Source organism: Sinohyriopsis cumingii, chromosome 4 (assembly GCF_028554795.1).
Source record: "Sinohyriopsis cumingii isolate HCF-2022 chromosome 4, ASM2855479v2, whole genome shotgun sequence".
In the NCBI taxonomy this organism is placed as follows: domain Eukaryota; kingdom Metazoa; phylum Mollusca; class Bivalvia; order Unionida; family Unionidae; genus Sinohyriopsis; species Sinohyriopsis cumingii.
Window position 1 is genome coordinate 144,279,056 of NC_142964.1, and position 24,889 is coordinate 144,303,944.

Below are 24,889 nucleotides of genomic sequence, written 5' to 3' on the forward strand. Positions count from 1 at the left end.
CCATCAAACACACTGAAAGCCTACTGTACAGTTGCCCACCCCCCACTATGATGCAGTTAGATGGAAACCATAATATTGCATTGGACATATACTTTGGTAAGTAATAAATGGGATAAATGACCGCAACTGTGTTTATATGATGGTCTGCAAATGAGGTACCATATATATGGATCCAACCACATACATCACATCAGATCCATCTGCATAGATCAAGATCTGCTGTTGAACGATGTGCCAGCAGATCTGGGTCTTTGCAGCTTGATAGGATTAAAATGTAAAACAACCAAGATAGACTCTGATCTGCCATATCATTATGTCATGGCAGATCAAAGTCAATGCTGTGTGAAGATGGGCTTAACTTATAGTAAAGTATATACAGTAAAATAAATTTCAAACTTAGCTACTGAAACTATATGTAGACATACCTGTTTCATGCCATCTTCCCATAATTTGGCATCTTCTTGTATCTTCTTGAATTCATTCAATGATAAATTGACCTTCACCTTGTCCCCAATTCTGAGCTGGATAAGCCCTGCACAAAATTATAAAAAGATACAAATATATGAAACAGCATTAGCAAAATTAAAGTCTTGAATGTAATTTAATCAGAGGTTATTTATTAACTAAGTGTAAACCACTAAAATCAGTCCATACCATACCATACCATAGCAAGGGAAAGCACAGGCCATGTATGGCTCTATCTTAAGCTAAAGAAATGGAAAACAATACTCTCTCTCTCTCTGTCTCTCATGCACACACACACACACACACACACACACACACACACACATGCACAAGGTAGACATAAGTCTATGACCAAAATGGTGCAGAATTCTTCCAAAAGAAATAAATATGAGCACAGTGATTAGTCATTATGCATATCTATTGATCATGACCATAATATGTACCAAGCTTCATAGTCATATGAAAACTGCAAGACATGCTGCATTCACAAGATTCTATATTACGCTTCATTCAGCCGTAGGACAAAAGGGCAATAACTCTAACAAACAATAAGACAGCAAAATGATTTATTGCTATGTGTATCTTCTGATGATGACCATAACATGTACGAAGTTTCATGGTGTCCCATTGAAAATTGAGAAGTTATCTTCAAAATATTCTGTCATACACTACATCCATTTCCAAGTCAAAATGAACAATAATTTTTAATAAAGCCATAGGAATACTTTGCTAATATATGCATCTTCAAATGATAACTATTACACATACCACATTTTTTGGCAATCCACTGAAAACAGTGAGACTAGCACAATCAACAAGAGACCATCATTCACTTAATCAATCTTCAGGTATAAAAGGGAAATAACTCAACAGAAAAATTGTAGTCATTGTGATTTGTTAATATGTGTATCTTTAGATGAGGACCAGAATATTTCCGATGTTTCATGGTGATCTATTTAAATCTATGATGCTAACTGCATTCACAAAATTCTACCATATGCTACATCCAGCCGCAAGTCCAAATAAACAAGGGCAATAACTCTGAGGACCACAGTGATTTTGTTGATATTAGGTCTCACTTGATAGTTTCATATTTTGACACCCCCCTAATTTTTAAGGTAGAAGGGATGAACCTAATTATCACAAGCCTAGCATTTATAAATTAACACAGAAGCTAAATCTGTAATGTGGGTGAGATTTACTTTGAGTTAGGCTTGGAAATGGGTTGGCTTGTTGGTGACTGCCTGTCACAGTTAGACGTGCATTGGAGATCAAATGTGTAACTTGGGCTGCAAATGAGCAGCCGACTTGGCTTACGTATTTACATGTGTCTGCTACAGAGGTAAATATCTAAAAATCTAGATGGTTGAGGGTGATGAAAAGTATGCTAATTTGTTATAGTACTAGTGAACTTGATTCATGCATAAGGCACATACTGATTCTTTTAGCTGCCTTGTCACTGCACGTATATCCTTCCGACAAAACGAGTTCATATTTTCCCATACAAATGCAGTAACCTTTTTATTATATGCTCATTTTTTTAATTCTACCTAAGGTTTAATTATATAAACACAATACATTACAAGAAACAACGTAAATGAATGTATGCCGCATTTCAAACTAAATGCACAAGCGCATATTCATTATTACACAAATCAACATTATTACTGCGCACATAACTCCGCCCAGATAAATTTGAACTTAGTCGCGCACTTGACATAACTTTCAAAAGAAAATGACGTGTCTAGTTAAAATTTTAATTTGGAGTCATATTGTGAATGAATGTGCATTAATGCAACAACTTTTCCATTTGATCTGGAATGAATAGATTTTGGTATTTTTCTCGATTCTAGGAAATTTCGTGATTATTGACTGGATTTGTATGTGACAATTCCACATGAAATACATGAGATTTAATAAGCTAGGGAGAAGTGTGCTGACATCTGCAAATGTGTTTCTGTTTCTGTCATTGAATGTTTGAAATCATAATGTGGGAAAAATATGAAGTCTTTCAACTGCAATTATCAAAAAGACACTATGGATTTTAATGCTTATTTCATTTTGAGTGCAGTAAGGAGGATGCAATTGCACTTATCATCGAAATTACAGCACAATTTCGAAATGTGTAATCCAGATTGAAAACCTATGATATGGCTCATGTGATTTGGATTTGTAGAATTAAGAAAATACATTTTGAGGAAATTCAGGATGTAAAACTGTAAGTATATTTTATTTTGCCATTCGTATCACCAGCTAAAGAACAGTATATGACTTGTCACTTGTATGTTATTTGTAAGGACATTATCTTGCATCTGTTATATACTGCAACTAGACTAAATCCATAACACTGTATCAACGCGGAATGTGCCAAAACAGCTGGTATGTGGCAGTCCACGAAACATCTGTTTTAGTTCATTCAGAAACAAATTTAAACAACCACAACGTAAAGAGCCTCTTGCGCGAGTGTACATGATTTGTGTACAAATCAAAAGTGCTGGCGTCTGTATCCATTGTTTGTTTATAATAGAAAGTAGTTCCTTTATGCACATGAATGCTATATGTGTATTGTCGTGCGAGTTCAGTATCGGGTAATACTGAATAATTGTAACAATGTAAAGTTAACGGGGGGAAAAAATGAGGATATAATAATTAATCTGATTGCTGCAGTCAAAATCTCACAAGTATGCTTTCTACAAAAATCATTAGTTTGTTTTTATTTGTATCTTCAGTGTAAAATTACTCTCATTTTTCTGCAATAGGTCATTGTCGGATGAAAATTCACCAGATAAACTGTCCAGTGAGACCTTAGCATTATGATATTATGAACATAATATAGACACTGCTTCAAAAATGCATCAAAAACTCTAACAGGTGTATTAAAAAAATTACATCATACATTGCATTCAGCTACAAGACAAAATAAACCAATAACTCTAAAATTGCAGCAGCAAAGTGTTTTGTTAATATAGGCACATTTAAATGATGGCCATAATAGTATACCAAATGTCATGCTAATCAAATAAAAACTGTAAGCCTTCACTAGATTTTGCCATACTGAATTTGACCTTAAGTCAAAAAGGTTAATACATCTATAAAAAAATTCTGATACTATGGTACTTCATTATGTGAGCAATCAAACTTTTCAATAAAATGTTCAGTTTGTTTCCTTTCTTCACCATTAAATATTTATATCCTGCTTGGAACACTGAACACAGAACTTATGGCAGTAACCAGAATTGCACAGATTTTTACATATGAAAACTTGCAGTCTTTTACTAGTATAATTATTGTTACTAAATTAAGACCATTTAAGTATCATTAAGTTAAACAAATCACTTTTAATCAAAAAACAGTGTAAAAAAGCTGGCATAATTAGAAATAATTAATTTGTGTCTGCTCAAAGAAAATAAACAAAACAAAAATACCGTTACTCTCAAGCATCTGTGCTTCAATGTACATTAGAACCAACACATACCCACAAGCGGTAGATGCTCAGGATAATATTTGCCACCATCTGCTGGATCGAAGACAACAACATCCACATATCCCTCGGCACCTAGGCGATACTCCCCAACATGGTTATTTATCTGCCATTGTACAGTCACGAAGGCATTCCCAAGATTATCCTTCACAGGGATAACTGTCTTCACATCCCCAACCTTAGTGTCACCACCTGAAAACAAGACAGCATTTGACACTCTGGACAACTAGACATGTGCTCTGATAAAATATAAATTCCTGGGTACATGCATGTGATGCAACTGAAGAACAAAGTTCAAAAGCACCATACCCAGTGATCTCCAAAGAAACTGTTCATAGCATCAGAATAAGCAAAATTATTTAAAACAAGCATTATCATAAAAGCGTAAAAATGAATATCAATAAAATATAAAAAGTACATATTTTCCACAGTATTCTTTTTTTAATTTATTATTTAATGTCAAACTCAGTTTGTCTTTTAATTTAAATATTTATATCCTCTTTCTTCGCTTCCTTATACATGTTGATTACCACATCAAGATCAAAGTCTTTGAGGCAATGTCTTTTGTACTAAGAGTCACAAGGTAATTCAGTAACCTTGGTGGTATTTGTGATGACTAGACGATGACGGAGGATTTCAGAACTTTATTTGGCCACTCAGACGATGGGGATGAATTCTTGTACCAGATGACATTAGATAGTGATATTTATAGTACACTATGAATCAGAAAAGTGTAAACTTAACTTTCATTATTTATTTATAAGATGTGTGAAATAAACATATTACAGAATACTCTCGACTGGCTCATTCTGGGCTACGATTTTAATATATACTGGTATGTGACCTATAACAGAATTCATGGATTTATCCTATAAATGGATTAAAAAAATGTCATAGCATTATGATTTCAATACATTTTGTGACACCAAGACAATATGTTAGTTGTTAAATTATTTGTGACATATTATAGTAAATAATGTAATTTTATTATACACTGGCTCTGTCTTTATTTTTCCTATCCAGCTCTACATTAAGTTGGGCTGGATTTATCCTATAAATGGATTTTAAAAAATGTCAAGCATTATGATTTCAATACATTTTGTGATACTAAGGCAAGATGTTAGTTGCTAAATTATTTATGACATATTATACTAAATAATGTAATTGTATTATACACTGTCTCTGACTTAATTTTCCTATCCAGCTATCCATTAAGTTGGACTTGTTTATGTTTCCAAAATGCAACTTTGATTCACTTATGACAAGGCACACCATCATAGATGGAACTGACTTACATAATAAACCTTGACTTATAGATTTTTAACAGCCTTAAAATGCACACAGTCAACTTATAATTGAGTATGTATGGTAAACAACAAAAAAGAATATCCATCTTGCTTCATCAACCATTGTATGTACATATGCCTTGTAGACCCCTTTGTCAGAGCTATCTCAGCCAATGATGAAGAGTGATCAATATGACACTTCTTGACTTTGATCTTGCATTCAAGATATGTAGTGATTTCTATTAGGGGTGAAACAATACACATCCGATGCCTATCAATATGATTCAAGATATTTATCATACAATATGATACATTATTTTTACACATATCAACTTGATGGTGTTTTCATTTTTAGAAGTCTGTCAGTGGTAGGGTGTTGCTGTTTTATACATTCTGATATATTGGTTGCATTTCCAGAATGTAGATTAAAGACATGTACACTTATCATCGGCTGAAATGACATTTTTATCCTTTACATGATATCAAAGGTACTTCCAAATAGACTACCTATAAGGTGTCACTGGTTTTTATTCAACCTTTCCAGCTATTTCAGGCTGTTCCATTTGATCATGTGCATAACTCATCTTGGCAACTGTGCACTTTTCTTTTGCACTGCATAAATGCTTTAAATGCATCATATTACCAAATTCATGTCTTCGCTTTAAATTTGGAAGGCACCAATTGGTGCTATCTTCAACACAGAAGATGCAAGGAAAATCTTTTCCAGAACAAGTCTAAGTGAGGGTGAGTAGATAACTAATACGAAATCCATCACACTGTACTTCCTGTAGATGCGAAACAATTGCCGCAGCCACAGGAACTCATCTCTGTCAGTGAAAAAGGAAATTATTGACAACACCCACTTTACAAATTTAAACAAGGTGATTATCATTTGAATGGTTTGGAATCTGCACCCTTTCCGATTCTGTTATATAATTATGGATTTTTAAAATATCCTGTCTGTACATTTAGTCACTTATGATATATATCAAGTTTAGATGCCAATAATTCTGGTTTGTCATGCAATGATTAAGCTACAGTTAGTTCTGATTGGTTGTTATTGTTTCACCCTGGACTTGAATAAACAATAACCACCAATCAAGACTGAATGCAACATATTTCACTGCATGACACACTGAAAGTGTAGTCTTCAAATTCAATCCAAGTAAACAAGATAAGAAGCAACAGTGGCTATTAAATGATCAGTAAAAAACTTAATCATTTAAACATGGGGAACAACTCTGGAATGTCTTCTTTATACTGATATATCTTATCAGTGGCTGAACATGCTGAAAGTTTTAAGATAATCAGCACTTAATTATATGGGGAGGGTGTAGACTTCAAACAATGCAAGTTAGTCACCTTGTGTCAAATCGTAGAAGGTGACAGGCTGTTGTCAATAGTTTTTCTTATTACTAAAAGGAAATAAGTGCATGTGCCTGCTATGTCTGAGTATCTCTGATTATTTCTCAATTAAATGAATAAAAAGGCAAATTAATAATTATTCACAACTGCTTTAGATTAAAGTAATTTTATAGGGTAAGTATCATTTGTATTGATTCATCATCTCTTGTACGAATATGGAAATTGATAAGGAAAAATTATTGACATATTGATTAATCATTTCACCTGATTTCTATATTTATCAGTCAACACCTATCATCTCTACACAATGTAGGGAAGTGACGTGAGACTGTCTTCTGTTAGTTGAGGAATTATGGGTACTTTGTTTTGGAGGTGAAGCAGACTTTTCAGGTTACATGGATGCAAACCAGAGAGACAATGATCTATGGCCTAATGCAGTTCACATTTTATGAGTTCGAGACTCAGCACTTACAACCCTTCAGCCACAAAGTTACCCTTTGAATTGACTGGTTTACCAACAGTGATACCTAAATAATGTTTTGGGAGGTATGTGTAAAAATTTATCACAGTCTGGCCATAAGACAAGGGATAATACTGAAAGTATCCAAATAAAAATGTAATGTGTAATAGAATGTCAGGTAGAATGATTATTTATTAATGCTCTATTTTCACCCAAACCAATTAAATAGGTAAAATTTTAACACTTAATGGTAACAGGTCTAATACTAGTGAAATTCAAGCACTTTTTAAGGGCAGTCATTGCAAACCTTAGAAATTTTCAAGGGTGTTTTCCACTTTTGCTAATTTTTAACATTTTATCAAGACTGAGCATCAAATTTGAGATTTATTCCCAAAACATGTGTGAACCATGCAACAGATACTATAAAGACAATATCAGCAGGCCATCTACCTGCTCATCACATGGTACTTTGGTAACAGTGGATACTAATATCTAACCTATCTTTAAAACTATTCTTCAGGATAGTCATCAGTCTTTATACCATAAACAAAATGGCCTTTTGATAATAAAACTTTAATGAGAACAATTTTAGTCAAAATTAGTTCTCTCTTGCTAAATTCTCTAAAATGCTATATTTGCTAATATAGTATGGTTTACAGTATTTCTTCCTCATTGTAAAATTCAATTGTTCTCACCATCTTGATTCTTATATTTCCAGTGTGGCCCTCTAATCACCTTAGAATTTGCAAAGATTCCCGATGCTTGGAGAAATTTGGTATCTGCTCTCTTGCTCAAACTTAATCTGAAAAAAATTAAACTAATAGAAACATTCCAGCAAAAAGCTATATTCAGGAAAGAAATAAACTAAATATGATCAAGAGTACATTGGCAGTGGTTCCCTGACTCCTGTGGAGCCAAGGAGTCATTCCAAAGAAGTCTAGAAGTACAAAAATTTGCAAATGGGAGTCCAAAACTTTTTTAGGATGCTAAGAAGGGGTCCTCATGATCAAAAAGGTTGGGAACTACTGTAGTATGGTAAAATTTATGAAATCATGACTCAAGAAAAAGCAAACTTTTAAGCCAAATAGGGGCAGCAACTCTGCCAAAGTCTGATGGAAAGAGAAAACGATTCTTGCAATATTTTGGATTTAGTTCCATGATGTAAAAGATAATAATAAACTCATAAATGATTCATGTTCCTTTTTTACTTTGCATTTTTACAGCACAAAAAGGCATATCTATCTATCCACACATAATAAAACTTTTGTTTATGTTCAAGGTATCACTATTCTAATTTAGCCAATCAGCTAAAACTGCATCCCATTGTTGTCCTTATGAAAATCACTAATATTTTTCTTTGAATTTCATGGAGATATATGGTTCATTGTGGAATATTACTTGTAGTCAACACAAAGCAACATTAAAATCTAACAGAAAATAAAATATGCATTGATTTCAGCCTCTTGCCATTTTGTAGGATGTGATTCAGCCCATTCCTGAATGGTCTCTAAAATTCCAGTCATTTCATTGAAACACATGTGAAAATATTTTAAAAAAATGCAACCATGCTGATTTTATGTATATGTGGTGTCCAAGTTAGCACTAAGATCAACCTTTGTGTTGATGATTACTTTAAACTACTGCAAAGGATAACATTTAAAAATTAGAAAAGAAAAAACTGTATAATGAACTTAATAAGGAAAATGATGTCTTGAAAGTTTTGATTTAAATCATTTCTTCCCATATTAATGTTATTGACCTCAACTCTTCATGGAGAAAGCCTGCACTTGAATCTAATTCTGGATGTCAGTTCCTGAACTGTGCATTAATTCTGCAAATACCATATATATCAACCCATGTTCAGAAGCATTGTTTTCTTTGCATGAAAGAAAAATCTATAAACATAATGAATATAAAACAGTTTGATTTGTTTATTACATGACTCATTAACTCAAACAATCACACAATTTATCAATTTTTTATATATATTCTTTTCTTTGCTTAGATCCAGTATTGCCTTCACTAACTGATGTTATTAATACCTCTCTCTCATCTAAGGAATTCCCATCATTTGTCAAAACTGCCATTGTAAAGCCTCTGCTGAAGAAACCAAGACTCAACCATAATGATTTAAAGAACTACCACCCAGTTTCTAATATCCCATTCATATAAAAAATCTTAGAAAAGGTTGTTCTATTCCAGCTTGTATCTCATCTGAATTCAAACAGTCTTTTTAGCAATGTACAATCTGCATATCGCCCTTGCCACAGTACTGAAACTACTCTTCTAAAAGTAGTTTAAATACATTCTCTCTGCTTTGGATGACAGAAAGATTACAGTCCTCACCCTCCTTGATTTGTCTGCAGCATTTGACACAATAGACCATGATATATTACTTCACCGTCTCCAGCATGTATTTGGCATTCATGATATAGCCTTACTGTGTGGTTCAAGTCCTACTTGATCAACAGGACACAAATTGTGTCTGCAAATGGAATACATTACAGCCCAGTAAATATATGTTGTGGAGTTCCACAGGGGTCTGTTCTTGGACCTGTTCTCTTCATTCTATACACTCAGCCACTCTCAAGTGTCATAGATGATCATCCAGTGTCTCAACAATTGTACATTGAACACCCAAATATACAAATCTAGCCACCCAACTGAAGCTGATGCTACCATCCAAGGTGTAGAGAGGTGCATTTCTGATGTGAAATCATGGATGACATGTAACAAGCTGCAGATGAATGATGATAAAACTGAGGCCATTCTGATCACAATGCAAAGACTTTCTCATTCACATCCTTTACCTCAAACAATAAATATGAGCAACAACAACATTAAATTCAAACGGTCAGTATGAAACCTAGGTGTTACTCTGGACAGTACTTTCACACTGCACCAACATGTCATGAACATATGCAAGGCTGCATATCTAGAGCTGAGACGCATCAGCTCCATTGCAAATATCTTTCAGTTGATGCCACTAAAAAAGACTGGACTACTGTAACTCAATTCTGTCTGGTTCATCTCAATATCTACTCCAGAAACTTCAGAAAGTTCAAAACACAGCTGCTCGGATCATGCTTAGAGTAACATGATCAGAGCACACCTCCCCGCTGCTCTGTACCCTACACTGGCTGTCTATTTGATTCAGAATCAAACACAAAATTTGTTCTCTGTGCTACGTTTCACTGATTGACTCCAGTCCAACATACCTATCCGACCTCACCCATGTGTACACACCAGCAAGATACTTATGCTCCTCTTCTGACAATCATATACTCATTATTCCCACTATGAAAACAAAGTCATATGGCCAACATTCTTTTGCATACCAGGGCCCAGCAATGTGGAATGAATCGCCCACAGAACGTAGACATAAAGACATGGTGATCCCATTCAATTGTGCTCTTAAAACTCACTTATTTCAACTGCAAAAACAAACTTAAAGACCAAATAATGTTTCCTACCTTAAATATTTTCAGCATGCTTTTTTATGTTTTCTAATTTCATGGTGTTTGTTTTCTGTAATAATGTCATTATATATAATTTTTTTTATATGTTATAGGTGTTGTCTAATGTTGTAAAACACTTAGAGCTTCTAAAGATAAGGCGCTATACAAAGTCCTCATGATAAATATTAGTATTACTAAATGAGAACAGAAAAGATTGTTTATCACATATGTGCTTTTTGTCTGAATCCATTAGGGTTTTTTTAAATTTATTAACTATATTAAAGTCATGATTTATCAGATGGATATAAACATTTTACAGTATGTACCACCATCTGAAAAATAAGGATTGAAGAAAAACAAAACTAGAAAAAGTAGAGACAACAGAAACCAGTAATCTTATTACAGGATTTACATCAGACTTTTATTCCCCCCACCCCTAAATTAAAACCATATTCATAGACAAGGAATTTTCACCAAGTCACTAACTGTGTAGAACCAGATATGCCAATGCTGAAAACACCTTCTCAGTAAGGCTATCTATACTGTCCACCGCTACTGTCAACTTGAAAATATGAACTTTTATAAAATGTGATTTTCAACATAAAATCTGTAAAACAAACTTAATAGCATCCAGTTCAGTTCCTGACACTGCAGTTCCCAATCCCTGGGATATGAATTACTTTGATCTCAAGTCAGCATAATCTGTTACAGATGTTTAAAAAAAATCATCTCTGTTGCCATGGCAATACCCAAAAAACTGATATGAAAAGATGTCTACTAGCTGTAATTGTCATCTTTCCTGCTTTTTTCCCAAGCAAGATCAGGAATCTGAATTTTTAAAAAAAATATATATAACTCTAGGCAAAGTGTTTGAACTCTTAAAGAGGCTGAATGTGTTTTCATTTGTTTGACATTTTCATACTATTCTTTAACATAAAAGTGAAAGGTTGATGATCCAGACTCTTTAAGTCAGTGCTATCCAACCTTTTTGACACCATGGGCAACTGAAAAATGCTTTTCCTGAAGCTGAGGGCTTCAACAGAAAACTGAAAAGCAACGACTATATAGCTGCTTGAGCTCTTGTGGGCCATTTAAAATCAGCCAGCAGGCTGCATGTGGCCTGTGGGTTGGACAGCACTGCTTTAAGTAAACATGGGTAGATCAAAGCATATGAGGTACCCTTGGTAAATTAGTATTGTACCCTGACCAACTATACTAAGTCTAATATGATTCAGATCAAACCAGACAAGCCAATATCCGGATTTGACTAAAATAATTGTATTTTCATAGTTTATGCTATTGTTCTGTATGTCCATAATTGAAGTGTTTTTCAGTAAGTATTTGTGTAGAATGTTGGCAGGTCTGTAAACGCAGATGACATAATGCACTGGAAGATGCTGGTCTATGTTGTCTGTAGCAGGATTCTGTAAAAGAGGCACAGCAGGGGAGAATCTAAATGTACTGGTCTTTTATTTCAATAGAATTCAAAGTGCATTATCTAGTACTGCTAATTTATCTAGTACTGCTAATTGTTCAAATTAGGCAGAGCTTGCACCTACACAAAATACTCTTGGCATCCGTCCGTCTACGAGAGACGATGGCATAGCTCCAAAGTATGCTTTTGCTTATCCTTCTTTTTAGCTCTCTTTTCAGCTTGCTTTATTCTTCTCTTTTCCTCTGCGTTTTGAACTCCCTGCCTGACAGCTAGACGCCAGCTGGAACGGTTGTTTGCACAGCTCTCCCAGTCGTTGACATTGATGTTTGCTGTCTTCATATCCTTCTTGCAAACATCTTTGTAGCGCAGATGTGGTCGTCCAGTTGATCGTGCACCTTCTGCTAACTCCCCATATAACAGGTCCTTGGGAATGCGACCTGGGTCCATTCTCTTGACATGGCCGAGCCAGCAAAGGCGCCTCTCGCTGAGTATGGAGAACATGCTGTTCATGTTGGCGCGTTCTAGAACCTCTGTGTTGGGTACTTTGTCCTGCCACTGGATGTGCAGAATGCGCCGCAGACATCTCAGGTGGAAGCTGTTGAGTTTCCTCTCGTGTCTTGCATAGGTGGTCCATGTTTCGCTGCTGTAGAGAAGTGAGCTGAGCACGCACGCTTGGTAGACACGCAGTTTGGTCTTCTCTGTGAGGTTGGGGTTGTTCCAGACCCTCTGGTTAAGTCTGGCCATCACTGCTGCTGCCTTGGCAATCCTGCCGCCCACCTCAGAATCAATGGAGAGTGAGCTGGAGATGTTAGACCCGAGGTATGTGAAGTTCTCGACAACTTCCAAATTGTACCCATCGATGGAGACAGAGGGAGGGGAGTCTGTGTCCTGTGCCATGACATTTGTTTTCTTCAAACTGATGGTCAGTCCAAATTCCTTACATGCATGGGAGAGGCAGCATACCAGCTGCTGAAGTCCATCTTCCGTGTGTGATGTCAAGGCTGCATCGTCAGCAAAGAGCAATTCACGGATGAGTACCTCTGTGACTTTAGTCTTAGCACGGAGACGGGCGATGTTGAACAGCTTGCCGTCAGCCCTGGTATGGATGTACACTCCCTCGCTGCAGTCCTTGAATGCGTACTGGAGAAGCATGGAGAAGAAGATGGCAAAAAGCGTCGGTGCAAGGACACAGCCTTGTTTGACTCCGCTAACGACTGGGAATGCTTCAGATGTTGTGCCATTGAAGCACACTGTGCTGTGCATGTTCTCGTGGAACGACATAATGACAGCAAGCAGACGTGGGGGGCAGCCGATCTTCTGCAGGAGTCTGAAGAGTCCACTCCGACTAACCATGTCAAACGCCTTCGTCAGGTCTATGAAGGCAATGTAGAGGGGCATCCGCTGCTCGTGACACTTCTCCTGCAGCTGACGTAGTGAGAAGATCATGTCTACAGTTGACCTGCCGGCTCGAAATCCACACTGGGATTCTGGGTAGACGCGGGAGGCTAGGATCTGCAAGCGTGCCAAGGCAACACGGGCGAAGGCCTTTCCGACGATGCTGAGGAGGGAGATGCCCCGATAGTTGTTGCAGTCGCTACGGTCTCCTTTGTTTTTGTACACAAAATACTGTTACCGGTAATTAAGTTATACACATCTGATAAAGATGGAACAGGCTAGGTTCTCCTTGCACATATTACTGATGCAGAAAACAAACCAAAGTAAATATCTCAGCAGAAAAATTGTAAAGTCTTTCCAAGCTTTACAAATCAAGTATATGGATTTCTGCTTACTTCCCATGTTTAACTGCTAATATCCCTCTAAACCAGTCAACATGCATGTATCTTACTGACAAAACATACAGGAAAAATATAGTGATCATAGTGAAACGAATAACATTGATTAGCATCCACAAAGACAGAACATTTGGTACAGAAACTGGAATTTTACAAAAATTTAATAGGTGAGTACTGAAAACACACCATGGGACAGCAATATTTTAGCTACCTTACTCCACTGTGTGACTGCCAGTCAATTTCTAATATACCTCTTAGGAAGTAGAAAGCAAGCACCATGTGGTAGTAATGCCTTTTACAATCCTACTTGACTTGTGACTGCCAGTCAATTTCTAATATTCCTCTTAGATAGTAGAAAGCAAGCACCATGTGGTAGTAATGCCTTTTACTATCCTACTTGACTGTGTGACTGCCAGTCAATTTCTAATATTCCTCTTAGATAGTAGAAAGCAAGCACCATGTGATACCAATGCCTTTTACAATCCTACTTGACTGTGTGACTGCCAGTCAATTTCTAATATTCCTCTTAGGAAGTAGAAAGCAAGCACCATGTGATAGTAATGCCTTTTACTATCCTACTTGACTTGTGACTGCCAGTCAATTACCATATCCCTCTGGAAGAGTATTGGAGAAAATCATGCTTAAATACAGTATAACCTGTCACATCAGGTTCTCTCTAGACAGGTGATCTCTCATGACAGGTTATAACACTGTATAATCAACAAAGCTGTGTACTGAGACTTCGGTCTCTGCTCAAGATAGGTTGTCCCTCAAAGACATATTTGACTGTACCAAATCCCAGCAGTAATCAGTTCACTCTCAGGATAGGTTGTCCCTCATACACATATTTGACTGTACCAAATCCCAGCTGTAATCAGTTCACTCTCAAAATAGGTTGTCCCTCATACACATATTTGACTGTACCAAAACTCAGCTATAATCAGTTCACTCTCAAGATAGGTTGTCCCTCATACACATATTTGACTGTACCAAATCCCAGCTATAATCAGTTCACTCTCAAGATAGGTTGTCCCTCATACAATATTTGACTGTACCAAATCCCAGCTATAATCAGTTCACTCTCAAGATAGGTTGTCCCTCATAGACATATTAGTTCACTCTGGTACAAACTGGTTCTTAATTAACATGTAAATGTAAATTTGTCATGTTCTTTTATTATTTTCTTGATTCAAGTTGAACTGCATAGACGAGTGGCCGCACATCATGTACCGACAGATGCAATTATACATCTTTGACAGTCACACTACTCTACAAAATAAGGTACTCTATTACCCTGAAACAATTAGCATCATACCTCAGCAATATCACCAAGAAATCTTTACATTACTCCTAGATTTGACAACTGTAGGGGTCTAATATGCAGCTGTTAGTTTTAGCTGTAATAGGTTCTTAAGACTTTTATGAACACTGGATATAGTCTATACAACATAGATGAGGCTGTCAGCTGTAGGGTACTTAATGACACAAAATAACAGCATATTATATTTGGCTGTCAGCAATAATAGGCACAAAATAAAAAACGTGTTTCTGTCATTGTTTCTCAATTCTAACCCTAGTATTTTTTCCCCCATGGTATTTATAAAAAATAAAATTTAAAACAAAACCATTCTCAAAACTGATTTGCACACCTAACACCTGGTTTGCCCAGTACTTTGAAGCACTTAGTAACTGTCATTGTTTCTCAATTCTAACCCTGTATTCCCCCACCCCCACCCCATGGTATTTATAAAAACTATAATTTTAAACAAAACCATTCTCAAAACTGATTTTCACACCAAACACCTGGTTTGCCCAGTACTTTTAAGCACTTAATAACCATCTATATTCATAATTATAAATACATATAATGTTAAAAAAACACACACACAAAATACCAATCTACCTTAATTTTAAAACCTGTGCCATAGGAAACACACATTTATTTAAACTTTAAAGACATGAAAAACATATTACAGTATAATTGGTTGTCAAAAGTAGGGTACCAAATGACATGATATGATAGAATATCATAACTGACACTCAGCAGCCAGAAATTTAAGTCATGAGAAATAACTAATAAAAGTAGAGCACAATTTACCCAAGTTAATAGAATCTATAACTGTACCCATGTACATAAGGCAGCAGCCATAATCTGAGTTGCTTATAAACTTAAGAAAACTTACGGTTCTGATTTTGTTGTGTCCCTGCGAACAAAGCCATGACTGGTATTGTGCTTGTCATTCATGTAGCATTTGGTACACAATTCCACATTGTTGCAATCTGAGCAGGACCATCTCATCCCACGGATAGGGTTAACAGAGCATGAGGTGCACTGTATCCCAGCATGCACTATACCTAAAAAGAAGATTGATACAGCAATGGGTATTCTTATTAATTTTCAATACTTGTACTGTTGACCTAAGTACACTGTGACAGGTTCAAAGTAGTGGATCACTGGTGGTGGGAGACGCTTCTGCTGAATATTTCATATTTTCTAAAAAAATAAATGGTGCCATGAACACAATAAATTAACGTGCTCTTTATATTCGTACCATCACATACAATATCATGTATATACATGACAAAATATTTCTGCATACCATTCAAAGCATATAAATATACTTCAAATTTACTTCAAAGAATATAAAAAAATCATTTCAGCAGAATCCAACTATATTTACTGCTCATATACACTCACCCACAAACTGTTACAACTTATCAGTTATAATTGTTCCTTATCGTAAGTACTTAAGTAAGAGGTCTAAAGCCAGGTGAAATGTTAATACAAATATGTTAATGAGGGCTGTAGCATAACCTGTCCATCCAAAGAACACAATTTGTACAAGTGAGAAAATAACAACATAAAACATTTAATAGTATTGAGGTATAATCACATATAATACATGGATGTTATATGAAATTAACAATAAATAATTAATATTTATTACAAGGAAAATGTTTCATTTTCATCAGTTCTAATTTAGAAATGTTCTATGATAAATAATAAAAGAGTACTGGGTACACAGCTCTAGGAGATAACAATGAGTAAAACGTGGCATGAGTGATGATACTCTGGATTATTAATGGGTAATTAGAGATCTGTATCACTTTAACTCTCCTTTTCTTTGGAGGAAATGAAACTTTTTGTGACATACAGTGGAACCCTGCTATAATGCGATAATTGGGGTCCAAAAAATTGTATCACATTAATAGTCGGGTCATGTTAATGCAGGGTTTTACAGCATATTACATTTTTTTGAGAACAACTCATTGGCACATATAAGTGTATTCATGTCTAATGTATATGATAAATAGGGTATCAACACCATTTACTATCGTGCCATTGTGGCATGCAGTTCATCAATAATGCATGTAATTCCATTGAAAAATTGCACACAGATTTACAATATTCAATAATTTTGTTCCAGATCATTGTGTCTGAATTCAAGGTCTAATATATTGCACGAACAGTGTATTAACACTGTTTACTTGCCATCTGATACTGTACCGTTGAGGCTTGCAGTTAATCCATAACACATGTAATTCCATTGCAAAAACTGCATACATATTCAAACTATTCAATAATTTTGTCACAGATCATTATGTGTCTGAATTCAATGGGAAAAATTAACAGCAAAATTAGGTTAAGAAAGACGAAGTATGTGTACGGTTCATTACGTTCCAGGGTCTTTGAATGGTGTCTGTACGAATTTCATACTGCTAAAATTTTCTCATATGCGTTTCTATGTATATTTATCCATTGTAAATTTCCAATAATTAATGCTTGTATGCCTATTCATTTGAATGACTACAGCAAGAATAATTAACAATCACACACATGCTTTCAGTGTGCATATAACTTTTACTTCAGATTTTGAGAATATTGAAAGAAATGTGTGAAAACTACTATACTAATCATTGCACAAAATGCAGAGAACAACTTGCATTTGTGAACTTGCTTTTCCATAATGGTAAAATATTTTTATAAAATATAGGAAATTAATAACAAGTTCATAAGCAAACACCATACACATGTAAAACCTGAGAACTAAGTGCAGTAGGCCTGCAATGGTCAAGAGTAACATTTATAAAAAATATTTAAGCTGAACACATGTACAATTTCATACCCTTTTCAATTTCCAGTCAATAAAGCAGACATTATTTACTGGTCAACTGACTGTGTCTAATAACACCGCCAAGTCCAGCAAACATGTTGGCAGCTTTTGTTTTTTAATGTTTATTAACTTGTGAGAATCTTTTATCAACCACCGCATTGTCTGCTGCTTGGTTGTGTAATGCAGTTAAAGAAGAAACACATGTGGGCTATTGTTTGAGCAACCATTGTATACAGAATTAATTGAAGACAATCACAATGACGACTTACTTGCTTTACTTAAGGATCAGTAATAAGTAACATTTCCGATAATGTTTATTTTGGCATAACTCTTCAAGAATCTGGTGAAATTGTTACATTTCAGAAGCTATGCCACGATCGTATTATAGAAAAATTCATAGGCAATCTCTTCCCCAAAATGATAATAAACATTTTACACACTATTTCTCGTACTTAAAAAAATATTTTTTCCTGGTACGAGAAAAATACATGTACATGTATTCAAAATTTCAGGAACCACACCACGATCGTATTATATTCAAATTCATACACGATCTCTTCCCCAAAATGATAATAAATTTTTTATACACTATTTCACGTACTTTGAACAAAAAATATTCTTTCATGTGCAAATGAATATACAAAATTTCAGGAGCCACACCATGATCACATTATATCTGAATTCGCGTTATCATGGGGCGCATTATGGTGGGGTGGCACTGTACTTGTGTTGTAATTGATACCAATTGTCAAATTCCCCCATGTATGAAAGACCCTCCAAATACAGTCCCAGGCAGACAACCATGTGCTGAACTTTCAAGTTCACGCTTTCTTGGAAAACTGATATTTCTGTCCTGGAAATACGGCAAGTGTTGCTATTAGTAGTGCAAGGAAATGCTTCGTGGAAATCTGTTTGTGGAATAACATGTGGATGGATAAATGATTTCTTCTCATTGGTAAGTGAATGATTTGTCATTTCTGATTGCATGTACATCTTTTATTCAAAAGGAGCACAATGAAAATGCATAACAGAAGAAAACAGGTTTGACATAACACATTTCAGGTTGTTACTAAGTTTTCAGTAGTTGTTGAGAGAGTTACGATTTTTGTGGCCAGTGATATGTATAGCCTGTGTGCCTGTAACATTGTTTTCTATTAGTTTCTGACATAAATATTTTCTCATGCTTGAGTTTTAATGCATTTAGAATCCAAATCTGGCATGTTTTACTTTCATAGCCATTTTTTTTATTAGTGAGTTAAGCTTTCTTGCCTCAACTGGTGCTCATAAAGCTTCTTTTAAGTTATTTGTTTCGCTACTCCAAAAACTATTTTGGTAAATTCTGAAAGTGTTGGCATTTGTTTGATTGGAAAATAGCTCCATCAAGCCAAGAAGAAGACAGCAATGGTTGCATCCCTTGATAAAACAGTTCCTAGTGCATGGACAGTTCCTAGTGCATGGACTGTTCCTAGTGCATGGACAGTTCCTAGTGCATGGACAGTTCCTAGTGCATGGACAGTTCCTATGGACAGTTCCTAGTGCATGGACAGTTCCTAGTACATGGACAGTTCCTAGTGCATGGGCAGTTCCTAGTGCATGGGCAGTTCCTAGTGGATGGACAGTTCCTAGTGTATGGACAGTTCCTAGTGCATGGACAGTTCCTAGTACATGGACAGTTCCTAGTGCATGGGCAGTTCCTAGTGCATGGGCAGTTCCTAGTGGATGGACAGTTCCTAGTGTATGGACAGTTCCTAATGCATGGACAAAATTACTGAGATAACCTGACTGAGATGACTGGACTGATATAGGGAAAGGAAGGTTAGCAAAAAAGCATGATTTCTGTGTCACATGGGTGAGAAATTAAGTATGTATTCTACAGACTTTACCTAAAATTGTATTTCCTTGCTGGATCATTCAACTTACCCACTTGGGCAATATCAAAAGCCCTTAATTCATATCTGCCTGTAGCTCCTGACTGATACATCCGCTCTTTTCCAGAGTCCCAAACAACACTGACTTTGTTGTCTCCAACCTTTTCAATAATAATAATAAGATTAAATAACAACAACATGCACCTCTCCTTCAATATCTAATTAGACAAGGTCTAAAAACAAAGAAAATGGCCATTTATAATGGTGCAAAATAGTGAGACATATTTAAATTTTGGTAAATATTGTAGGATGGACGGTGGAGGTCAGCAATTCTGTGTCAGTGATGTGGTAGTTTTACCATGTCTCCAAACAAATACTGGTCTGATATTGAGTTTGCTGTTTCAAGAGAAATTAAAGACAATTAATTGTATAATTCAAGTATATATGCAATTACTCAGAATGTGTATAAAATGTGATTTGTCTTCCTTCCACATCTTAGTACATATGCTGTATTCATCATACTGTAACGTTTTCCAAAATGTCTGAATGTGCTTACAGTTTACAATAACCAAAATGATTCTATCTAATCAACAGCCTGCATGGTTGTTCTTGTGGTTCTTGCAGGTTCATCTTGTATTTTATCACAACACCCAACATTTGTAGTCTGGGTAATATATAACCTAATGGCTATGGTGGAGTATTATGGTGTAAAAACAATTCCTTCTAGTTTTCACAAGAATACCATTCAAACAAATTCCCTGAGTTTCCTGCTATAAATCTGACAAAATACATACATATTACTAGCCATTAAAAGGGTTGTTGTAGTTGTTGTTGTAGGGTTTAACTGCATTTTTCAGCACAAGATAGACTTTAACTGCATTTTTCAGCACAAGATAGACTATACATGGCAGCCAGTATTAATGGTGGAGGAAGAACCTGGGAAAACCCCAGAGCGAACCACTGACCCACGAGAAGCTACTGGCAAGCTTTGTCACATACCCACATTGGCCGAATCCGAGACTCGAACCCACACAGACCGAGGTGAGATGGCAGTGATCCGTAACAGAGAGCGCTTTAGACCACTCGGGGCCCCCATTAAAAGGGCTGCATAGCTGAAAATAAGTGGCTAGGACCCTTTCCAAAGCACAGGAATATATATACTTTTTATGCATGTATGTGTTTGGGGAGGGGGAGGGATGTGTAGCAGGAACATATTACTGAGGATACACTTATTTATGGACAGGATTAACATAAATGAGAAGCCATGCTCAGAGGTTATAAATGAGGTTTCAAATGAAATGCTAAATTTCCTGGACTTTGTCAGCGCTTAAGTCAAAAGAGTTATTGGATTTTTCTGCTATGATCATTATTTCCATAGTTTTTGCTTGTATACCATAAGTTCGTATTTTGAGGGTAATTTTCGCAAGACTTATGGCAAAATGGTAAGGGTTGGCAGGTCTTATGTCTGAAAGCATATATTTGGCTGTGATTGTGGCACATCTCGCTAGGAGAAACTGAACCTGATGAAGATTATTTTGCTCAGATCTTTTCAGCATTTCTAGGTCCACTGTAGAGATCCATGTCACCTCCTGGCAACAGACGGGTCGTGGATACGAGATGATACAGTACATATTGGACTCCACTTCATTCGTTCCAAGTATGACATAAACAGTTCCCTCCCTCTTTCTGTCTGTATTCTATCCTCTATGTCTTCCTATAATCTGTCCTGGACATACCAAGATGGGTTCCTGCTTCAGTCATTTTGATAGTTTTATTTCCCATGGCTCCAGAAATGTCTTGCCTTATTTAGGGCCAATGAAGACCATAAAGTTGCTTCTGGATTGGTTTGTTGAAATGAGGTTGGTGCTGGAAAAGTTGAATGGAGTTTGCAATGAGATTTGAAGGTCATTATCTACTACTGCCACATCTACTGTGGTGACCAAATAAATGTGATTCCAATCAATGCCCCCAGATCATTCCAGTGAATTATATCAAACAGGGCCTTGTTGAAACACTTAGAGGATGAAATATAGTCTGTTTTGTGTGAATCCCCTTTGGAGTTTATTTTGGGTAGGAGTCAACTTATTGTGTGGGTGGGCTTGAAGCATGGTTCATGATAACTTTCTAGAGACAGTTGTCAGAGTGATGCCCCCTTAGTTATCATGCAGAATATGGTCCTTCTCTTTTCTAGGCAGTGGCATCATATGTTTAACATTTCTAGGATACCTGCACTGATTGATGTTGTTAAGAAGAATGGTAAAGTACATATAGATGTACTGGCTGCCATATTTAAGATGTTTTGCAGACGTTCCAAGGTGGTCATGGGTTCTGTTTCTCCCAGAATGGGTAGAAGTTCTGGTACTTTCAGATTGACATTTACAAGCAAGAGATTATTGTTTGCTACCAATTCCAGGTGGAACTCATCATAAATCTCTTTACAACATTTACATGAGATTGCTATCAACTCAAAGTGGGTCTCCATCCCTGTAATATATGCACATTGTGTACTAATGTGTTGTCATCCATGTGAAGGATCTCAATCTATAAATGACAGGAGTTTCAATCCGCTGACTAGTCTGTTGAGGAGTTGTTGTTCATATTCAACTGCTGCTTGCATAATTCCAATTGTCGAGCTTGTCTCAGGTCCATGCAGATAGCTTGCATAATTCCAGTGTACAGCTGGCCTCAGGTCCATGCAGACAGCTTGCATAATTCCAGTGTACAGCTGGCCTCAGGTCCATGCAGACAGCTTGCATAATTCCAGTGTACAGCTGGCCTCAGGTCCATGCAGACAGTTTGCATAATTCCAGTGTACTGCCGGCCTCAGGTCCATGCAGACAGCTTCATACCTGTCAACTTTTCAAAAGCCAAGTAGGGTGATTGAATAAAAATATAGGGAGACTGGGACCTAAAATGGGAAGGTCTTTTTAAGCGCCAGTTTCAATAAATATTGACCTATCTTCTTGATCCAATATGCATGAAACTTTCAAAGGACATGCCAGGGGCATCTTGCAGAAACTTTCTCAAGTGAAAGGGGGTGGGGGCAAACATGTAGCAGTCAGCCATTAAATCTTAAGGATGCTGGCCTAATCATGTTTAAAGGTGAAATGGGGGGAGATAGTGCCTCCCACCCCCTTGCCCTATGTGCAAGCGCCCATGGGATGGCTGTGTCTCTCTGTGATGCACCTTATTTTCCCCTAGGACATGCCCCCTTTTCATATTCTGGTCAGCTGTGGCTAAACTGTACAATAGCTAAAGGTTTACTTAAGGACACATGCAATAAAGCCAGTGTGACTAACAGTTAATCCTTATCATTTCATTTTTCTTGTGAAAAGGACTCTGCCTATGACATACTTCAAAGAAACCATGTTCTACATTGTGTATGTAAGCACCAGCAATTGATTGGGAATTAAACAATACCTTATTTTGCTGTAACTTACAATGTCTTTGACTTCATGTTAACAGTTCAAATCTGCAGTCACAAGTTACCATATATGTGGCAACTATTTTTCCCACATTTTAAATCCACGTTATTTCCTTAGGGTCAACACAGAAGGAATTTAACACTTTTTACTAAATATAATATTTATGCTGGATGAGTTCTTTGTGAGAACATATACTGCATGGTATATTTTTTGTCATTTCTTCTTTTAATTTAATCATGGTAATTAAAGTTTATATTTATAGTACAGGAATGCCAGTTGTTTATTGGTTCTTTGGTGGGATTGGACATGCTAATTTGCTTGTAGAGAAAAATACACAGTCAGCATTCACAGTGATCATTCATCAGATAGAAACTCACTGGTGACAATTTTATTGTTGTGGGTTATTTATTTTTTTGACTATAGTATGGTTGTAGAGGTTATAAAATTTCTGAAATTTATGTGAATAATGTTCAAACTTAACATTCTATTTACTGAAGAAAAAACAACTTTGTAGTGTGATATTAGTTATTTCAACAATATTCACAGGTGATAAAACAGAACATGGCTTCTGTGGATTGCATCTATTTATATATAGAATTTGTTCAGAGAAATGAAAATCGACAGACATAATGTAGTAATTGGGAGTTCTCTGCAAAAATTCGGAAGATATTATGAGATCAGGAGGTAGGCATGGAACAACCTTAAAAAATCAGAGGTTTTTATCTCCCAGCATGAGAGCTAACAAGTATGCAGCTTAATTCCATTTGTAGAGCTGGTCTCAGACCCGTGCAGACAGCTTGCAAAAACACTATCTCTGTGTTTTGTTGTTCTGTGGCTGATGTTCAGAATGTCATCTCTGCTCTGAGGTCAGCCATAGATTATTCACTTCTTGTGGGCTTGTTTTGATCTTTGGTAGGCATCTGCTATCTTTCCATTCCATGGGTTTCTGCCATTTGGTTTCTTATAGCAGCCATGGTCTGGGATGGCAGGTGCTTTGACATGCTACAGGACCCTTTCAAGATAGAGTACATCTATTGTGTTACTGCCTTAACAGTGTTGTTTTTAGTCTAGATTTTGAGGATCTGTTTGACAAACTTAAATGACGCTTTGAAGTTTTATCTGATTACCAGTGTATTATCAGATGTGTTAACTGGGTCATGTTGTGCTATGTTTACAGCATAAAGGCTGCCATTGCAGTTTGTTAAAATGCAACCAATCTGAGTCACTCAGACATGATCTTGATAGTATAAGGAAGATTTTGTAGGGTAGTGAGAGGGCATGAGGTAGTTGGCTCTTATCTAACTCATCTGGTAACTTCCTGTCTACTGAACTATTTAGGTCACCTGCAATAGTGATTGTGTGAGTGATATTTGCATGCTGATTGCTATTATTATTCCTCTTCCACTTGATTTTTAAAATCAAGTAATAAAAATAATAAAATAAAATAAAATAAAATGAGCCTAATTGAACAGGAGAGAGTTATTATAATATAAAAGCAAACTTAACTGACATTTTGAAGTTACCTCTGATTACCACAACTTGTGATTGCTTCATTTGCTGTGTGCCATCTAAATTATTATAAAATGATTCAGTTTTGTAAGACATGCTTTTATTTAAAAACAATATAACTGACACTTTCAGTTAAAAAAAGTCCCTTGTATTGTAGTGATATCATTTTCTATCAGTACATATGTACATGATGAAAAAAAATAATGGAACTGGACATACTGCCTGGACA

The 24,889-nt window shown here is 36.1% G+C and overlaps 1 protein-coding gene across 2 annotated transcripts in view; it reads right to left on the reverse strand.

Annotated features, from left to right (window-relative positions):
• LOC149802249 (E3 ubiquitin-protein ligase MIB2-like) overlaps positions 1–24,889 on the reverse strand; it is a 112,312-nt gene that overhangs the window by 70,913 nt on the left and 16,510 nt on the right. For both annotated transcript variants that reach the window (XM_089956675.1, XM_089956676.1), the window contains exons 3-7: positions 19,779–19,887; positions 15,927–16,098; positions 7,753–7,859; positions 3,941–4,138; positions 426–532 (exon numbers count right to left, since the gene is read on the reverse strand). In XM_089956675.1, the coding sequence (XP_089812801.1) occupies positions 426–532; positions 3,941–4,138; positions 7,753–7,859; positions 15,927–16,098; positions 19,779–19,887 (693 nt within the window). The remainder of the gene's footprint in view (positions 1–425; positions 533–3,940; positions 4,139–7,752; positions 7,860–15,926; positions 16,099–19,778; positions 19,888–24,889) is intronic.